Source organism: Phascolarctos cinereus, unplaced genomic scaffold, assembly GCF_003287225.1.
Source record: "Phascolarctos cinereus isolate Bilbo 61053 unplaced genomic scaffold, phaCin_HiC Scaffold_5;HRSCAF=322, whole genome shotgun sequence".
Taxonomy (NCBI): Eukaryota; Metazoa; Chordata; class Mammalia; order Diprotodontia; family Phascolarctidae; genus Phascolarctos; species Phascolarctos cinereus.
In genome coordinates, this window is record NW_027555958.1 from 453,026,910 (window position 1) to 453,044,313 (window position 17,404).

Consider the following 17,404-nt stretch of genomic DNA (forward strand, 5'->3'; position numbering starts at 1 on the left):
GGGTAAGAACGAGAAACAAAAGATCCTTCCTGCTCCCTGGGTCTGCAAGGAAGGAAACTGGCCACGGGAGAGTTCACTGCTGGAGAAAGCTAGAAGGGGGCGCTACACCTTTCTTTCCAATGTGAAGCTCTGCCCAGTAAATGGTCCCACTTGGCAAAAGCCTATGGACTCTTCACACTTGGCAAGAGAGAAGCTTTACAGGGACCCAAGGGCCCTACCTCAGTTTCCCTCCTCTGATGAGTTTGTCTGCTTTCCCTCAAGCCCTGATGCACAAACCTAGCCTTGTTCTGCCTGGCCCACGGGGCAGGACCAGGAAGAGTGGCAGGGGAAGTGGCCAAGGGGCCAGCAGAGGCTGGAGGTGGGGACAAACTGTTGTAAAGATCAGAGCTCCCAGAATGGGACAGGCTGTCTCGGGCGGCGGTGTGCACCCCCACCAGCTTCAAGGAGAGGCTGGAAGCCCGCTCCTCTGGGGGCTGGTACAGGTACAAAGACACAAACACAGATGGCTTTTGTTTCCAGTTAACAGTCTTTTAGTCTTGGGGGAGGGGGGCACGTCTTGGGTACAAAGCATCCCTCCCTTCCCCCAACGTGGTACCCAAGGCTGCTTTTTTCCTCCTCTCAACATTTTGGGAAGTAGGAAGCTAGTGCAAGTTACTGTCCAAGAAGAAGGCACAGAACCCAGGTAGAGGAGCAGAGCAGGGGCCAGGTGAGATGCGCAGCTGCTTCCCAGAGGGAGGCCCAGGGTCCCGCTCACCTCCCCAACCTTCCAGTCACATCTGTCTTAAAGGCACATCCAGAGAGAGGGGCCGAGGAGCAAGCAGGGGCTGGACTAGCCCCGGCATGCTGGCTGACCAGGCCTTTCCTTTGTCTTCCACCAGCACGTGGGTCAGAAGAGCCAAGACCCAAGGAGTGCAGCCCAGCCCAGACGAGGTCAGCAGAAGGGTGGCCAGGAGCCTGAGCCTATCAACAGAGATGGGCTGGGGAGGCTGACAGGGCTCAGCTCCAGGTGCTGAAGGCAGAGGGGTTGCCGCCCACCACCACTCACATGGCCGATGCCCCACAGCACCGTGGCAGCTCTCCAGCACATGGGGGCGTGTAGCATGGTCAGTAGTGCATTTGCTTAACAAGTCTTTGGTGCTCGGGGTAGCAGCGTCTTCTTTATGTCCAAAGCTTCTGGTCCAGGGCAGAGCTGGAAGCAAGCAGCAGGCCTGGGGTTGGCTCTCTGTACCCTGGGCCCTAATCAAGGAGGCTCCTAGAAGGGATCCCCTCATGGCTCTCAGCCTCAGTCTCCTCTTCTATAAAAGGTCTAATAATGGCACCCACCTCCCAGAAGCATCACAAGGGCCAAGGGAGAATGGAGGGTAAGTGCTAGAGACACATCACATCATGGCTGTCAGAGACCAGAGCTGGAAATGGAGACAGAATGCGCTTGGCTAAGGTCACGGCTGCCAACATCAGGCAGAATTCTGAGGCAGGTCCTCCGATTCCCACCTTCCACGTGGGGAGGGGCCCAGAGACGCCCTGCTTTGGGCATCTCTCTTTGCACAGGAGAAGCCTGGACAAAGCTCCCACTCTGTTCAACACAACCCAGACGGGGCTCTGCGGCACAGAGGATGGAGGTGTTGCACTGAAGTGGGGGAGACCTAGGCTCAAGTCTGCCTCAAGAACCTTTTCAGCTGAGTGACCCCAGGTAAGTCCATTGGCCTCCAGGACTCAGTTCCCCCATCCACAAACGATCTAAGATCCTACTCAGGTGTGCACAGAACAGGCTCTGAATTGGAAAGCAATTCCTTGGACCACGACATGGCAGGGCCGACCAGATCAAAGCCCAGCCGAATGGTTGGATAAGGGGGACTTCACGTGGAGAGCTGAGGCAGGGCTCTGCTACTTCCGGGCTGTGTGACCCTAGCTAGTTCTCCTCTGGATGACCTTGGAGAGATCCCAGATTCCTCCCAGCTCTACAAGCTGTTTGCTCCCCCTCATCCCTGTCTAGACCCCAAGGACAGGCCATCAGGGTGAGGAGGTCTTGGGAATTTCTTGCCACAGTGCTCATCCCCCACAGGTCCCACCCAGCTTCAGGGACCCTTCCTAGGGCAGCAGCACTGAGGGAAGGGGGGAGGGGTTACAAGTCAGGCTCCCCACCCCTCACCCCAGCTGTCAATGTGGAACAACCACTCACCTCAGATGCCCCTGGGCTCCAGCACCAGCCAGTTCTCTGTGACCATCTGTACGTCCTGTCCACTCAGAGGCTCCCGGAGTCTTACCTTCACCTCCAGTTTGCCCCCGGTTGGCTTCCTGCCATCTAAGACCTGCGAAAGGGGCCAAACATGGAGAAGAGACTGACCCATTTAGGTCACTAGGCCTCAGGAGGGTCTCACCCCCCACCCCCAACCGGGCCTAAGGCTCTACAGATGAGGCCCCGACCCCCCTACCTCCAGGATCTCCCTGATTTCACACTCTCTCTCCAGCCGCTCAAGCTTCAGATGGGCCGTCCCAACCTGCTTATCACTTCTGAAGAAGGATCTGTGGATGGGGTGGAAAGGGTGGGTGAGCTCAGCCCTGCCCCATGGGGTGAGAGTGGCAAGGTACATGAAAATGGCCAATCACGGATCCCCAGGCCCAACAGGAAGGGAGAGGGCACAGGGCCAGGCCCTGCTTGGACAGCCATCAGGTCAACATGAGGAAGAATTTTGTAACAAGCAGCAAACAATATCCTACAGATCTGCCATGTAAGGTAATGAGCTGTCCATCCCCAGGGGAATTCAAGCAAAAGCTGGGCGCTCATTTGTGAAAGATGCTACAGGGGGATTCCCACTCTTCATCTGGCTAGGCCGGGAGTCTACCACTTCCCCTGCTGCCCCCCAGTCTTCTGGAGGCCAGATCTCACCCCTTGTGAAAAATCTCAAACTTGATTCCCTTGCTCTGGACCAGCCTGCGGAAGCCCCGGTGGTTCCGATTGATGTTCAGTTTGAAGAGCTGGTCAAACTCTGCTGGGAGGGGGGGGCATGAGAGAGCTGGGGGCCTTGAGCCAGAGAGGCCCAGCAGGCGTCGGGCCTCATCACCTTGTTCCGTACCCGAGGAACCTCGCACTAGGTGACAGGGCGAGACCGAGGGGCAGAGCCAAAACCTGCACCCACGGCCTCTGCCCCCAATCCCCCAATTCCTGGCAGCTGCCCAGAGGTAGCCACCCCTGGGCGCCAGGTCTCGGGCCCTCCCCTTCCCCTCTCCCACGGGTGCCCAGCATCTCTCGGCCTCCGGGGACAGGGCGGCTCTGGGGTCCCACCTGGAGAGTTGGTGTTCTTCACCACAGACGTCTTGCTTTTCTGGGCCTGGTCCTGGGGACAGACAGACAGAAGAGGGTGTCCAGGACAGTTAGGGGAGGTGGAAACTCTGGGCTCAGGGCAAGGGCTGGGCATGAGCGGCATTGGTGGGGGACGGGGCAGGATGACCTCAGAATGTTGGAGCTGAGAGGGACTTTAGGCATTGAGGCCGCTGCTCTCATGGTACAGATGAGGAAACTGAGACCAAAAGAAGGGAAGTGAGTGGTCCAAGGTGACCCAGGAAGCCAGATTCCTTGTCCACAGTGGGAGAACTGGCAGTGGCCATTTCTTTGTCCCCCTGCCCTTGAGGATCCCAGAGGGTCTGGGGGTTAGGGCAGGAGGCATGGGGCAGGGCCTTGCTCACCGAGCTGGGATAGTGGAACTCAAATCGAACAAACGCATCCAGGTCATCAGGAGTGACGCCTGTGCAGGGGATACAGGGGCAGGGCTTCAGCGCTCGGAGGCTGGGCAGCCCCGAGGTCCCCCAACCCCGCCCCCTGAAGGGAGCCCCAAGGGCACCTGGTGGGGCAGGGAGGTTCATGCCCCTCACGACGACAAGGTGCATCTCGGTGCTGCTGAGCTCTGAGAAGATCCTGGGGGAGACAAGGCAGACGGAGACGGCGAGGTGCCGAGGCTGCTCTGGGCTCACGCTGCCCCGGCCTCCATTCTCCTGCCCTCTCCACCCCGAAAGCACACACCTCACGGTCTGGAAGGTCTTCTCCTCGAAGCGGTGGCTGGGAGGGTCCAGGCCTTGTGCCTGCGCCAGCTGCAGCATCTCCAGCTGTTTCTTACGGTCCTCGGCCAGTTTCTCAAACCTGTCAGGGAGGGGCAGGCTGGAGCTAGAAAGGACCCCAGAGGCCGGATGGGCACAGCAGCCTCCCCGTGAGGGGATGGCCGGCCCTTCTTGCAGCCCTCTCTCCACAGAAGGGAAGCTCACCACCCTTGGGGACAGCCTGCCCCACTCAGAGACACCTCTCAGCATGAGGATGTTCCCTGCTAACCAGCCCCAATAGGCTCCGTGCTGGCTTCCTCGGTCGCCTGCTATGCTCCCCATGGCCAGGCAGAGCAAGGCTGACCATCATTCCCCCAGCAGCCCTTCGACGAGGTCCTGGCCGAACACCCCCACCTTCAGCTGACCCTTCTACAGTATCCCAAAGGGGACTAGGCCCCCTCCCCCACCACTTGAGGACCTCCCTCCTCGCCCCCTGCCCCACCCTTCCTCCCCGTTTTCCCTTTAGCACCAAGGCCCTGCCAGCATGTTAGAGACGGAAGGGCTCTCAGACATCAGATAAAGGCTGCCAGGCCAGGGCTGCCTACATCTGAACGAAGCCCTGCGGCCCCAGGCAGCGCCCCAACAGCTGGCGCTGGGCCACTCACCGCGTGGTTTCTGCCACGTTGCCCTGGTGCATGAATTGCTTGGAGTACAGCAGGCACTTCTGGAAAGGGAAGCAGAGCACACTTGCAGATGCCCCCTGGCCTCAGCCTCTGCCTGATGCCCGCCTGGGCTCTCATACTGGGAAGTCTGCCGTGACTGAGCCGCTATCTGCCTCCCAATTACTTTTCCCCTCATTTCTCCTCATTCTGCCCGCCGAGGCCAGCCCGAGAAGGTATAGCTCCTCTGCTGCTCCAGAATGGGGGGCTGGAAAGGAGCCCCAGGAGAGGTCCTGACCTCCTGCTGCTCCTGAAGCATCTTGTGCAGTTGAGCATACACCTCCTCAGCCTTCTGGGAGAGCCCCACCTCCTCGCGACGAATGAGAACAAAGCCACCATCCTCGTCAGTCAGAGGTGAAGACACCTGCCCCATCCCCAACATAGAAATGAGCTTGGGAAGCCTCCCAGAAGCCAACGAGCCCAACCCCTCCCTATCCACAGTTCATAGAACAGAAGCTCCCCGAAGGCAGAGCATGGCCATTTTTAGTGCCCAGAAAATGGTCTTGTACCCCATAGGCACTTCAGAAACCCCTAACTGGTTTAGATGCCCCCGAGTCCCCCGCCGGGTCCCCAGGCCCACCTTGGTCCCGCTGCTGCCCACACGGCCGCTGCCACGCACCAGGGCTATCTGCGCATCCAGTGCCTTTGCTGCCCGGAGGTGGACCTTGGCCTGCTCCAGGTCCTTGGCCCGTTTCGCCTGCAGGGCAGCTCGCTGGCACTGGAGTCTGCGGCTCTCCAGCAAGGCCAGCTGTTCCCGGGCTGGGTGGACAAGAGCCCCTGCTGGCCCGGCCTGGGAGCTCTGAGACCCCACTGGGGGCCCCCAGAGTCTTTCTTTACCCTCCCCAGGGGCCCTGGGTCCTCTTCTCCCTTCCCAGGGTCAAGGGCTTCCCCCCATGCCCTGGACAGGCTTACCTGCTGGGGACAAGGCCTCCTGGGAGGTAGAGCCCTTGGGCTCAGGGGATGGCACAACCGAGGGCCTGGCTACCTGGGGAGCTTGGCTAGGCCGCTGAGCCGGCTTCTTGGCCACTGGAGCCTGGGGCAGGGACTCTTCCTAAGGAGGTGGGAGAGGGTGATCACAAGAGCAGATCCAAATCCTGAGGGGGCCGCTGAGATCCCCTAGTGACTTCTCCAAGGTCGGGGGGTGGGGGTGAAACAAACCCAAATCTCTTTTAACTCCATATCCAAGGCTCTGCTTCCAATATATCACTGCCCTCACTATCACCCCTTTACAGAACGGAAAACCCTTCTGGTAAGAGGCTTGGTAACCCAAGGTGACCAAGGTAGTGAGCAGCAGAGTCAAGTTCAAATGGAAACCCAAGTGGTCGCACCATCTCCTGCCCAGGGGCCTCCATACCTCATCCTCGTCCTCATTCTCCTCATGGCCACCCAGAAGCTGAGCCGCCTTCAAGGCTGCAGCTAATGGGTTGTCCTCAGGGCCCAAGGGGGGCTCCAAGCCAGGGATAGGAGGGAAGCCTGGAGAGGAGAGACAGGAGAGGCCTGAAGGGCGAGGCTCTGAGCTGGAAGCCCCCCCACCAGAGTAGGCCCTTCCAGGAGTGAGAGGCTTCTCCCCTCATTCACCTCCTCTAGCCTTGACTCAGGCCTCAAGGAGCCCCCACATCCCCCTATCCCATTCCCCATCCCCAAGGGGCCCCAGCCTCTGACCCACCTGGGGGGACAGGAAGTTCAGCCAAGTTCACTTTCCGCCCGGCTTTGTGAGCTCGGATGGCCTCCTGGTATTGCTAGAATTAAGGCCAGGAAGAAGCAAGGGTCAAGGGTGAGATGAGCCAATGCCTCCTCCCCTGCCCCACTGCCCAAAATGCCGAGCTGGCACAAAGAGGGAGCGGGGGCTGCAGAGATGAAAAGCATCTAGTCCAACCTCTCCTTTGATAGAGGAAACTGAGGCACATTCTGCCCCCTCTCCAGGGCACAGGGAAAGAAGGAGAGTGGGGGAGGGTGACAGAGGAAACTAAGGCCACAAGGCCCCTGGCCCTCCCACTTGGGCTCCAGGGTATGGAGGCACACGGAGGAGGCGGAGGCAGTCCCCAGGGCTGAGGCAGGATACCAGGATTTTACTCCCAGACCAACCACTGACTTGTGTGACCCGGGGCAAGTCCTGCTCCCCTCCTCCCTCAGCTGCAGGGGTACCTCCCAGCTCTGCCACTCTATGGTTCTTTGAATGGCTTCTTGAGCGGTTCCTCATCCAGCCTGGGCTGCAGAGCCAGGTCCGTGGGAGGCCTGCCCATCACCCTCCCCACGCCCTAAAACATAAGGTCACCTTGGCAATGCGCTCGTGCATGCGGGCCTTCCGCTCGTCTCCGCTGCTTCTGGCCTGGGCTGCAGCTTCTTGGTACTTGCTTAGCCTCTGGCCCAAGGCCTCTAGTACCGTCTGGGGCTGGGGAGGGGCCACTGTGCCCAAAGAGGCCATCAGCCATTTCCCCTCCCTGACCCCAACCCTGCTCCCACCTACCCTGGGGGTGTGTGGTCCCACCACTGACCCTTTCCTTCCCTCCTGTGAGGCTCAGCAGAGGCCAGGCCAGGGCCCTGTCCAGTGTTTACCTGGAGCCCGGGAAGGGGCTGACATCACAGGCTTCGAATGCTCCAGGGGGCCAGGGCTCGGGGCCGGCAGGGCCTTCTGGGGAGCCTTGAGCTCTGGGGAGAGAGTGACATAGAGCCAAGCACGTCCCATAGCAGCAGGCCATCTCCTGAGCTGAAGTCCCTGACTGAGGCTTGCAGAGGACCAGGGCAGGAGCGGCCCCCTCTCTGAGGATCCACACCCTCCCCTCCCTCTTCATTCTGCCAGTGCTCTCTCTGTCTGTCTTTGTGCCCCAAGCATCCTCCACTGGGCCTTTCACACAACCACGTAATCAACATTTGCTGAGTGAAGGAAAGAAGAAGAAGAGAAGAAGGTGGGGGATAAAGCATGCGTGCACAAAGAGAGTTTTCTCTGCACAACTGGGACAAAACACTGTCCTGCTTCCCTCCCCAGGCTGGGCTGAGGCTCTAAGGGGCATGATGAGGCCCAGCTCCAAGTGTGAGCCCAGGGAAGGGAGCGGGGGCACAGGCTGCACCCGGCTCTGATCCTCCGGGCCGCTCACCTGAAGGGGGAGGAGGCATGCCACTCAGGTCCACAGGCTGCCCACTGTCCAATGCCTCCAGCACAGCACCAAACCTCTGAGAGAAGAGCCAGGTGAGGGCCTTGCCCTGGGGAATCCACTGCCCTATTCCCATGGCAGCCTCCCCATACCTCTGCCACCAGAGGGCCTGACCCGTCACCAACCCGCTCATCTTGAGCCCCAGTTTCTCCCTCACTCCCCGCCAGCTCCTAGAGGAAGCTGGAAGTATGACCCTGGGCAGTTCCCTGAGCCTGCATTTCCTCCTCAGTACAACGAGGTGACTGGACAAGGACTCAGAGACCACGTCCAAAGCCCTCGTGTTCCCAGCTCGAGGGGGCGCCCCCGGGGAGCAGCCAGGCCTGGGCCGCACCTTGCCAATCCTCATGCACTCTCGGGCCCGCTCCAGGTCTCCCTCCTGCTTGGCTTTCAAGGCGGCCTCTTTGTATTCTTTCTGCCGGGTTAGCAACAGCAGCCGACAGCCTGGCCAGGGGAAAGAACAGCTGAGGAACCAGGGCCAGGCCCGTGATCACTGTCCCTCCCACTCCTCCTGGACCCTGGGGAGAAGCCTGGTGTCTCTGAATTATTTTGTAACAAGAGGGATGCCCTCACTCCCACGCTGGGATGTTGAGTGAGAAAGGCAAGGCACTGACCGGGCTCCTGGAAACCTTGCTCCAGAGGTCTGGGGCAGCCAGGGGCTCCTGGACAGAAAGGGGGGAGGGGGCATTGATTTGGCTTTCACATACCTGGCTCAGGAGCAGCTGCTTCCAGGGGTGCTGGGACAGTTGGGGGGCCCGGGGTAGCTGAAGGTCCCAGTGCAGTTGAGGAGTCCGAGGTAGCTGGAGGGCCTGGAGAAGCTGGGAGTTCCCCACAGCCTTCACTTTCTGCAATTGGGGGCAGCTCTGGCCTCTTCCCACAGGCCACAGGGGGTGGGATCTCTTCCTCAGTGATTGTTTTGCCCTTTTTCACAGCCGTCAGCTGGGTCTGCAGGGTCTGCAGGAGGAGATCCCAGGCTCAGGACACCCACCCCAGGGGTCCCCTTCTCCCCTAAAACACACCAGGGAGCCCTCCCCTAGAGACTCTGGTCAGCTATGGTCAGCCACCCTCCTCCCCACAGGCTGCAGGTCTCACTCCCCACTTCCCACCTTCAGGCCTCGCTCACACCGCCGGGCTTTGGCCCCGTCCCCCGCCTCCTTGGCGCCAGCAGCTGCAGCCTGGTAATTGGCAATTCGCTCCTCCAGCAGCCCCTGCAGGCCTCCTGCCGTGGGCACCCCCTGCAGGGCACAAGGATCAAGCTGGATAAGGCTGGGCTAAGAGACCGGGACCTTTTTACAGACAGACAACTGAGGCTCTAGGACGGGAGGGGACTTAGCAACCCCCATGGCTAATGCCAAGCCCTGATCTCACAGCCCTGGTGGGTGCCATCCCCACTGTACAGGTGGGTAAACCGAAACCGAGGAAGCTCAGTACTCGCTCAGGGCGTGCACAGCACGCTCTTCGCACTGCCTGCCTCTCACAAGGGTAGGAGCCAGTGCCAGTGCCCCCCACCTCCCGCATACCCAGTGATACTGACCTGGGGGACTGATGCTGGGAGCACAGGCAGAGGAACATGGAGAACCCCGCCAAAAACCCAGCGCTCCAGGGACCTGGGGGTGGGGGGCAGCTTCCCTGATCCTCCAAGGCTTTATGTATCTTAATGTCTCCACTGGCCAACAGCCCAGACCGTGCCTCCCTTTCCCAGCTGGCTCCTAAAAAAGCCCCCTCCATGCTGCCCCTACTTCCCTGCCTTCCCCTCTCATCCAAAGGCCTTCTCTCCATCCTCACCCCTCTGGACCTCTCTGCTCGTCACCCTCCTCTCCCACCCAGGCTTTCCTGCTGAAGCTTTCTCCCCTTCTCCTCCTTCCAGTTCGGGGTCTCCCTGGGCTCTGGCTTGGGCCCCCTTCTCTTCCCTGTTCTCTCACTTGGTCCCTCAGCGGTTCTTGTGGCTTCCACAACGATCTCTGAGCAGACGGTCCCGGGGCCTAGAGCTCCCTGACCTCTCCCCAGCTCCCATCCCACGTCACCACCTGGCTTTTGGACACACTGAAGCAGACATACCACAGACAGCACAAACCCGCATGTCCAAAAAGACTCGTTCCCTTTCGTTCCCGGGCATCCTGTCCCTACTTCTCCCCTCACCATCAAGGGCGCTGCGCTCCTCCCAGACCTTCAGGCTCACAATCTAGGTGTCGCCCCCAGCTCTTCACTCTCCCCCAAACCTGTCTCCAAGGCCCGTTGGTAGCCCCTCTGCAGCATCTCTCTGCTGAGCCAGCCCCCACCCCAACAGCCAGCTAAGGCTCAGCCTGCTCTAGTCTCTCCCTGCTCAGGGGCCAGAGGACATCCTGAAACACAGATCTCCCCTACTCAAAAACCTTCTGAGTCTCCCCATCCCTGCTGGCCCTGGGGGCTGCTGCCAACACTTCCCTTAAGCACCCCTGCCAGCCACTGCGCGTAGACCACGCGTCACCTCCTGGCCCCCATGAGGTGCCTTTGCTGCTGCTCCCACCACTCGTCTTGTGATCCCTCCCTCTGGACACATTCTGTTTGGGGACCAGGTATGTTTCCTAACTGCTCTGGGAATGGAAGCTCCTCAACGGCAAGCACGTGTGCCCGCAGAGGCGACAGCTGCTTACTCGATCAAAATGAACCAAGCACCGCACGTGGAAACTGTTCAGAGCTCGGGTAGCAACTGAGCCCAGCTGCACACGGGCACGCCCAGAGCCACAGAGGCTGTTTACCTGGGAAGGGGAGCCCCCGGCCCCCAGCTCGGGCACCTCAAGGGCTACCGGGGCAGAAGGCTGCATGGGGGCCGCCACCTCTTCAGGGCTGCCTTGTCCGGCATCCTCCTCTCCCAGGACCTCCTGCAGCTCCGCCTGAGGGGACAAGAAAGGGGAAGGAAGCCTCCAGGACAAAGGCAGCCCTGGCCTCCCACTCAAAGGTGAGAGCAGCAGGGGCTTAGCCACAAACCTCGACTTCCTGCCTAGGGAGGGGACATGGGGGGTCTGGAGCCTGAGGAAAAACCTGGGTTCAAATCTCCTGATATTTACTTTCAGAAAACCTTGGGTGGGAACGTCCGCTCCCTAGACCCGTTTCCCTCAGTCAAGGCCTGGACTTGGTGGCCTGGGATATGCCTTCCTTCCCCAGACCTCAAATACCCCTGGGAAAAGTCCCACATAAGAATCATGAGAACTAGACCTGGGTGGTCATCGTGTTTGGCCCCCTCGTTTTACAGAGGAGGAAACTGAGGCCCGGGGAGGGCCCACCACTCCGGGAGGTGAAGCTTGCTGGCAGAGAGCGGGGTCCCCTGGCCCTACCTGCATCGCCCTGGTTACATACCAGCAGGTCTGTATCCGCCTCCAGCTCTTCGTCTTCCTCATCCGAGGCCTCGTCCCCCACATCCTGCATGCACTCAGCAGCGAGCTTGTCGATGTGGGCCATGGGCAGGGGAACTGGGGGTGCAGAGAACGTCCCTTAGGGCTGAACCACTAAGCTCCAGGCTCCCAGACAGAACTGGACCATGACAGAGGTCCAGTGGACCTTGGGGATTATCCAGTCCAAACCTTTCATTCAAGATAAACTGAGTCCCAGAGAAGAGAAGAGAAGGGTCTTGACCACACAGCAAATGAGCAGCAGCCTGAGACCTGAACCCAGGACCGCCAAGGCTCCCCCTGCCCCCACCCCACAGACCAGGAAGTCTAGCTCCGAGGTGCGGGGGGGGGGGGGGGGCGGCCTAGGCTACAGCCAGGAGGCCCTGGGGGCTTTATTTACCCCCAGCCAGCTGCTCTGCCTCCTGAGTGGCTGGGCTGGCTAGGCTGGCTGGGAGAGCCCCACCCACACCACGGCTCTGAGGCCTAGAGTGAGACACTCCCAGGACCACTCAGGACCAACTCCAACCACCTCCCCTAGCCTGGCCCCACACAGGAAGCCCGCAGTGCTCAGCTGCTTTAACCTGAAGGAGAGTCAGCCCGCCTGTGTGGGGAAGGGTCACAGTGGGCAAGTTCTGCCATCCCTGGACTTCCCACCCCTCAGTCTGGGGGCTGTCCTCAGGTCCCACACAGCAAGGGCCATCCATGTGTCAGCTCCTGGGAAGCTCCCTAAGATGCTCAGGTCAGCACCCCGTCTGGCCTCCTCTTCAGGAAGGGCCTCAATCCCACACCAGCCCAAGGAGAGGTTCTCGGGCACAGAGCCCTGGGGCCCAGCTCACTCAAAAGATGACTAGCCAGCCATCACTGACCCACTCAACTCACAAGGATCTAGTCATAGACACTGGGGGGCCAAGAGTGCACACTGGGAACGGCCCATGTGGAGGAGATCCAAGGCTGGGCCTCTAAAGGACAGTAGTGATAACAAAAGAAACAGCCATTGTGAATAGGGAGGCAAGAATCTCACTGTCCTCCAGCCTGGTGGAGTCATGGAGATGGTAGAGGCAGTGTGGCCTAGTAGACCTGGGTTCACATCTAGCCCCAGGTACTTCCTAGCTACAAGACTATGGTCAAGCTGCTTTACCTCTCTGGCCTCGACTCAGTTTCCTCAACTATCGAAGGAGAGGACTGGACTTGATGAGTTCCAAGGTCCCACCAGCCTGAAGCTGCTAAGCCCGAGACCAGTCCTGAGCCTCATGGTTTAGGAAGGACGCTGATAAGCTGCAGAGTCCAGCAGAGAGAAGATCTCAGGGCTCATCTGGGCCTCATTTACAGACTAGGAAACTGAGGCCCAAGCTCTGATTTCCACGGGGCCATTGTGACCAGTTGTGGGGAGGGGGTTATCAAGTCCAGGCCATGGAAGGAACTTGAGCTGAGAAGACTGAGAAGAGTCAGGACCAGAAGGGCGGCCTGGCAGAAGAGGCTCAGTCCCACTTGCCTTGGCCCCTGAGGGCCTTGAGCAGCAGGGGAAGACATGCCTAGTAACCAAGAGGGCTGGGCCATTGTGTTAGGTGGTGAGCTCCCAGAAGGCAGTAGTGGCCCCTGGGGCCCAAACACCTCCTCCACATGTGGTGGGCAGAGCACCAAAAGCACACAAGACCAGGCTTTCCCCAAACCCATCTTCCCCTGTGGCCTAGGCTTTGTGCCCCAGCCTGGGGATTCTGAGAGGTTCAGTGGCCACACCCAGTCTTGGCCCTGGCCCCTGGCTCACCTTTCCCTTTGGGCCTGGCCTTGCTCTCTGGGGCTCTGGTGTCGCCAGTGAGGGCTAGCAGCTCTGCCTCTAAGTCTCCGTCATCCTCCTCGCCATCCTGGTCCTCCAGCAACATGTCTTCTGGACTGAACTCCACAAAGAGCCCCAACTGTGGGTGGGAGAAGAGGAAAGGAGGGGAGAATGAGGAGGGGCCCAGGTCAGGGGGCTAGAGGACTTTAAGATTCACAAATTGATCTCAAAACAAGCATTTATTAAGTGCTTGCCAGCCCTGTGAGGTAGGTGCCATTATCATCCCAATTTTCCAAATGAGGAAATTCAGGCTCAGAGAGGCTGTTACATGCCCAAGGTCACACAGCAGACCAGGATCTGAAGTTAGATTCTTCCCTGGTCTGACTTCAAGTCCAGTCCTCCAGCCACTACTAGGACACAAGGACTTCTCAGTCCAACCCGATCATTTGACATATAAAGAAACTGAGGCCCAGTTTAAACGACTTGCCCAGGATCAAAGAAGTGGTTAAGATCAGGGGCAAGATTCTAAGCCAAGTTTTCTCCCTCTAAATCAAGGGCTCTTCACCCAGGGTCTGTGAACTTGTTTTTTACAAATATTTTGATAACCATATGTCAGCATAACTGGTTTTCTTTGTAATCCTACGTACTTGGTCCAGGACACAAACAAAGTGGCCACTGAGTCCAGGCCCCAGGCCTTGCTGTCCCTGGAGGAGGGTCCCCCTCAAAGCTGAAGCCTCCTGTCCTCAGATGCTCCCAACCCCCCTCCCAGCCAGTGACACGGGAGGGGACCTTCAAGGGAAACCTGGGCCAAGGGCCATCTTGCAGGTAGGACCGGAGGTGAGGTAGGGCGAGGCGGCTGGGGGGGGGGGGTCAGTGCCACACCCCAGCTCAAGCTCAACGAGACCAACCCAGAGCTCACTGTTTCCTCTCCCAGAAGCCTCTGCTTTTCCACATTGGCCTATTACAGTCAAGAGCACAAGCCTTCACTCTCCCAGTCAGGTCAGGCTTGGTGTCATCCTCAGTCCTCCTCACACTCATCACACACATCCTATGTGTGGCCAGGCCCTTCACCACACTGGTAGCCCTCGTAGCTTCCCACCAGGTGACTGCAGGAGCCCTAAGTGGCGTCCCTGCCTCCAGGCTCACTCCTCCAAGGCCTCTCCCAGCTCCAAATCGGTGATCCCAAATGCACAGATGGGACTCACGAGTCTAACTCCAAACCCTCAGCGACTCCCTGGCCCTTTCCAGGCAAAAGCATAAAACCTCTTCTGGTACTGCAGGGTCTTTACAAGAGGGCCCCAGCCCACCTGGCCAGACCCATCTCATGTTCTTCCTCTCTCCAAACTGGCCTTGGTCCTGCACTTCCCCTCCTCTGCTGAACGTCACTCACCCCTTACAGGCTGACTAGAATGCCACCTCTGGCCTCATGTGCTCCTGTGTATTAGGGTCTCCTTTCCCTATGAGACTGTGAGCCCCGGGGGGCAGGGTCCCTGCTCACTTAAACTCAGCACCTCAGCGTGGTCTAGTTGCTAAAATGCTAGACTTGAACCCAGGCAGACCTGGGTTCAAATTCCATCTTAGATATTTTTACTAGTTGTAAGGCCTTGAGTAGGTCACTTAGGGGCTGGAGATGGGGTCTGTCAGCAGGGCCTGGGGCAGCTGCAGAGGAGGGAGGGAGACAGCCTCTCCAGCTCACCAGCTGCCTCAGTTTCCTCAACTGTAAACTGTGGCTAATAATAGTATCCACCTTTCAGGTTGCTGAGAGGATCAAATGAGATGAAATTTGTAAAGTTCCTGGCACATGGTCAACACCAAGGGAAACGTTTAAATTAAAAAAACAAACAGGTATACAGTAGGCACCTAATGAATGCTTGTTTCTGTTCTACTTCCTGACCTGACAGGTCAGTTTTTTCATCTGTAAAATGAAGGCTTAATGGCCTGCAAGGTTTCTTCCGCTTCTAAATTTAAAATGACCTTATCCTATTCAAGAAATAATTTCTAAGTCCCTCCAGTGACATCCAAGACCTGGTACTGATGCTGGGGTACCCCAGGGCTCACCGAACCTCCCGGACTTCTCCTTAGCACGCCCCTCATTCCCCACCGTGTCAGCTAGTCCTGGCCCTATCTTTCCCCCCTTTCAGAGGATCTGGGGCATGACTTTGTATCCTTAGCACAGAGTGTTGAGCCTTGCCCAGAGCAGGTACTTAATGAAGAAAAGTGCCTGCCTTCAGGGAGCTTCCACTCTAGCAGCTAAGGCAGCAGGGTGCTCTGTGCACAGCAGGGGGTTCACACATCACTGGGAGAAGGAAAAGATGGAGGGACGGAAGCCACCTGGCCTCCACCATTCACGTTGCCTTTGTAACCTCCACAGACCGCAAAGCTAGGCTCCCAACCCTTCAGGGGCAGCCCAGGCTGACTGGACGCCCACATGGCCAGTGGCTATTGCCCACAGCCAGCAGCTATGGCTCTCGGGAGAGCCCAGAGGATTTCCAGGGGTCCCTAGCTTATCAGTCCAACCCCTTTATTTTACAATCAAGAAAGCGAAGCCCACAGGAGGGTAAGGGACTTGCCCAAAGTGACACAGGTGCGTGGAAGCAGAGGAGCTGAGGTTTGAACCCAGGGCCTCTGATTCCAAATCCAGCCTTTTTTCCATTACAACCCGTGGAAATCACCTACATGGGGAACAGGGTTCCCTGCCTTTCAGAGGAGGAAAACGAGATTTATTCCCGATCACAAAAGCAACAAGCCACGATTCGAAGGCAGACTATGCCTGTGCTATGCCAGATGCTCAGGCCAGGCTCTGTCCCTGCTGGGCCCCAAACATTCACTTTAGAGACTGATATTTTCATTAGAATCTCACTTTTTCTTTGCTTTGCTTCAATTCCCGGCCTTTTTTGTGCGCCTGGAACCAGACATCCCCGCTGGGAGAAGTCAGTGCAGAAAGCGGGGCTGGAGCTCTCCGGGGGGTCGCTCAGGACCCCAGGCCGAACCCAGCGAGGCCGGAACCTGAGCTGTGCCCTTCTCTGGGGGCCTCAGTTTCCCCCTCTGTAAAATGGGGAGCTGACTTCCAAGGGCCCTCCCGGGAGGGGGATGGCCCTCCTCCGTACCTGCTTGGCCGTTGCCACCCCCTGGCCTCGGGCCTGGGGGCCCTTCCTGGGTCTCTGTCCAGGCATCTCGGCCTCGGCTGCCTCCTGATGTCCCTGGGCGGGGGAGAGAATCGGGGAGGCCCCGCGGGGCCCTTCGGTCTGAGCCGGAGCCGGGGCCCGAGAATCTGGAACCCTAAAACCCAGGGAGAACCTTGGTGAGGCCCGAAGCTCTAGAGCCGGAGGGAGCGGCTGCTGCCGGCCCCTCCCCGCCGCGGATCCTCAGGGGCCCGGACAGCGAGAGACAGGGGGTTGGACCACGTGACCCTTCGGGGGACCCTCCCCTGCCCACATCTGGCGGCCCCGGCCTCCACACCTGGCCCCAGGTGGGCCGCGGGGAGAGGGTACGACGAGACAGGGTGCGATGAGGAGGGGTCTGCACTCACTCCGCTCGCCCCCGGACGCCCCCGCACCCCGGCCCCGAGCCTCCTTCGCTCAGGTCCCCGCTGAGGCAGCCGGAAGCCCCCGCAGACCGCGCGCCACTAGTCCTCCTCACCTCCCACGTGACCCCGCGGGCCGGGCGGCGCCCAGTGCGCACGCGCTCTGGAGAGGGGCGGGGCCCGGGACGCGCGAGGGGCGGGATGATGAGACGAGGAATGCGGAAGGGCGTGGCCTGAAGCCGGCAGAACCACAGGCCCGAACGCCTGAGGGCTGGAGGGGCGGGGCGAAGAGTGTGGGGGGCGTGACCAGGTCCGGGCCTCGTTCTCGGGGAGGGGAGCGCGCTGTGCGTTGGTCTTCCTGCGTGTGCGCCCCGCCCCCCACCCCACCCCCTCCGCCGGTGTGGAGCCGGGTTCGAGGGGCCGGTGGCGGGCGGGACAGCCCAGAGGCAAGCGCTGCTCTGTTGGAGAGCTTCCGGGGCGGGCTCAGAGGAAGGGGAATGCTTTCTGCAGCTGCCGCCCTGGCCGCCCCCAATCCCACGAATAGGCTGGCTGGGAAACGGTGCTGGGGGTGGGGAGAGTGCGTTGCCTGCGTGTGAAATGGGCGTGCACTTATTAATCGCCTGCTGTGTGCCAGGCCCCTGCTCTGGACATGCAAACATGATATAGACAAGAATACATTGGGGATAATCACAGGCAAGGTTTCCTGTAGGATGTAGGATTTTGGCTGGGACTTTGAGGTGAGGGGGGGGCATTCCTGGCTGGGGGCACAGCCAGTGCAAAAGCCTAGAGTCTGCGGACAGATGGACTGTCTTGTTTGAGGAACAGCCCAGGAGGCATGG

The 17,404-nt window shown here is 59.4% G+C and overlaps 1 protein-coding gene across 7 annotated transcripts; it reads right to left on the minus strand.

The window, feature by feature from the left end:
• Nucleotides 1–507: 507 nt before the first annotated feature.
• Nucleotides 508–16,752, minus strand: CC2D1B (coiled-coil and C2 domain containing 1B). 7 transcript variants are annotated; one of them, XR_013487440.1, is made up of 26 exons: nt 16,572–16,675; nt 16,150–16,321; nt 13,034–13,181; nt 11,237–11,349; nt 10,639–10,773; nt 9,007–9,135; nt 8,608–8,854; nt 8,235–8,344; nt 7,847–7,922; nt 7,308–7,400; nt 7,027–7,157; nt 6,418–6,490; nt 6,106–6,224; nt 5,664–5,802; nt 5,332–5,510; nt 4,990–5,115; nt 4,698–4,756; nt 4,019–4,135; nt 3,840–3,913; nt 3,685–3,743; nt 3,284–3,335; nt 2,888–3,089; nt 2,433–2,523; nt 2,180–2,309; nt 1,324–1,406; nt 508–1,189 (listed from the first exon to the last, which is right to left on the minus strand). XR_013487440.1 is itself a non-coding variant. In XM_078156635.1 (25 exons), the coding sequence occupies exons 2-24, from the start codon at nt 16,213–16,215 to the stop codon at nt 2,181–2,183; spliced, it is 2,667 nt and encodes an 888-aa protein (XP_078012761.1). In that variant the 5' UTR covers nt 16,216–16,321; nt 16,682–16,752; the 3' UTR covers nt 508–1,189; nt 2,180. The 7 variants fall into 7 exon arrangements, 6 of the variants coding, with proteins under 6 accessions (XP_078012761.1, XP_078012763.1, XP_020843432.1 ...); XM_078156635.1 differs by lacking the exons at nt 1,324–1,406; nt 16,572–16,675 and adding an exon at nt 16,682–16,752; XM_078156637.1 differs by lacking the exon at nt 1,324–1,406 and having other exon boundaries at nt 2,888–2,987.
• Nucleotides 16,753–17,404: the final 652 nt, after the last annotated feature.

What these genes read in the sequence shown, in the direction of transcription:
- CC2D1B (XM_078156635.1), bottom strand. Translation starts at nt 16,215, where the DNA reads ATGCCTGGACAGAGACCCAGGAAGGGCCCCCAGGCCCGAGGCCAGGGG. An exon ending in GGAGGCCTTGTCCCCAGCAG is followed by an intron (nt 5,511 to 5,663) that starts GTAAGCCTGTCC and finishes TTGTCCACCCAG; the next exon opens with CCCGGGAACAGCTGGCCTTG. An exon ending in AGTTCCACTATCCCAGCTCG is followed by an intron (nt 3,336 to 3,684) that starts GTGAGCAAGGCC and finishes GTCTGTCCCCAG; the next exon opens with GACCAGGCCCAGAAAAGCAA.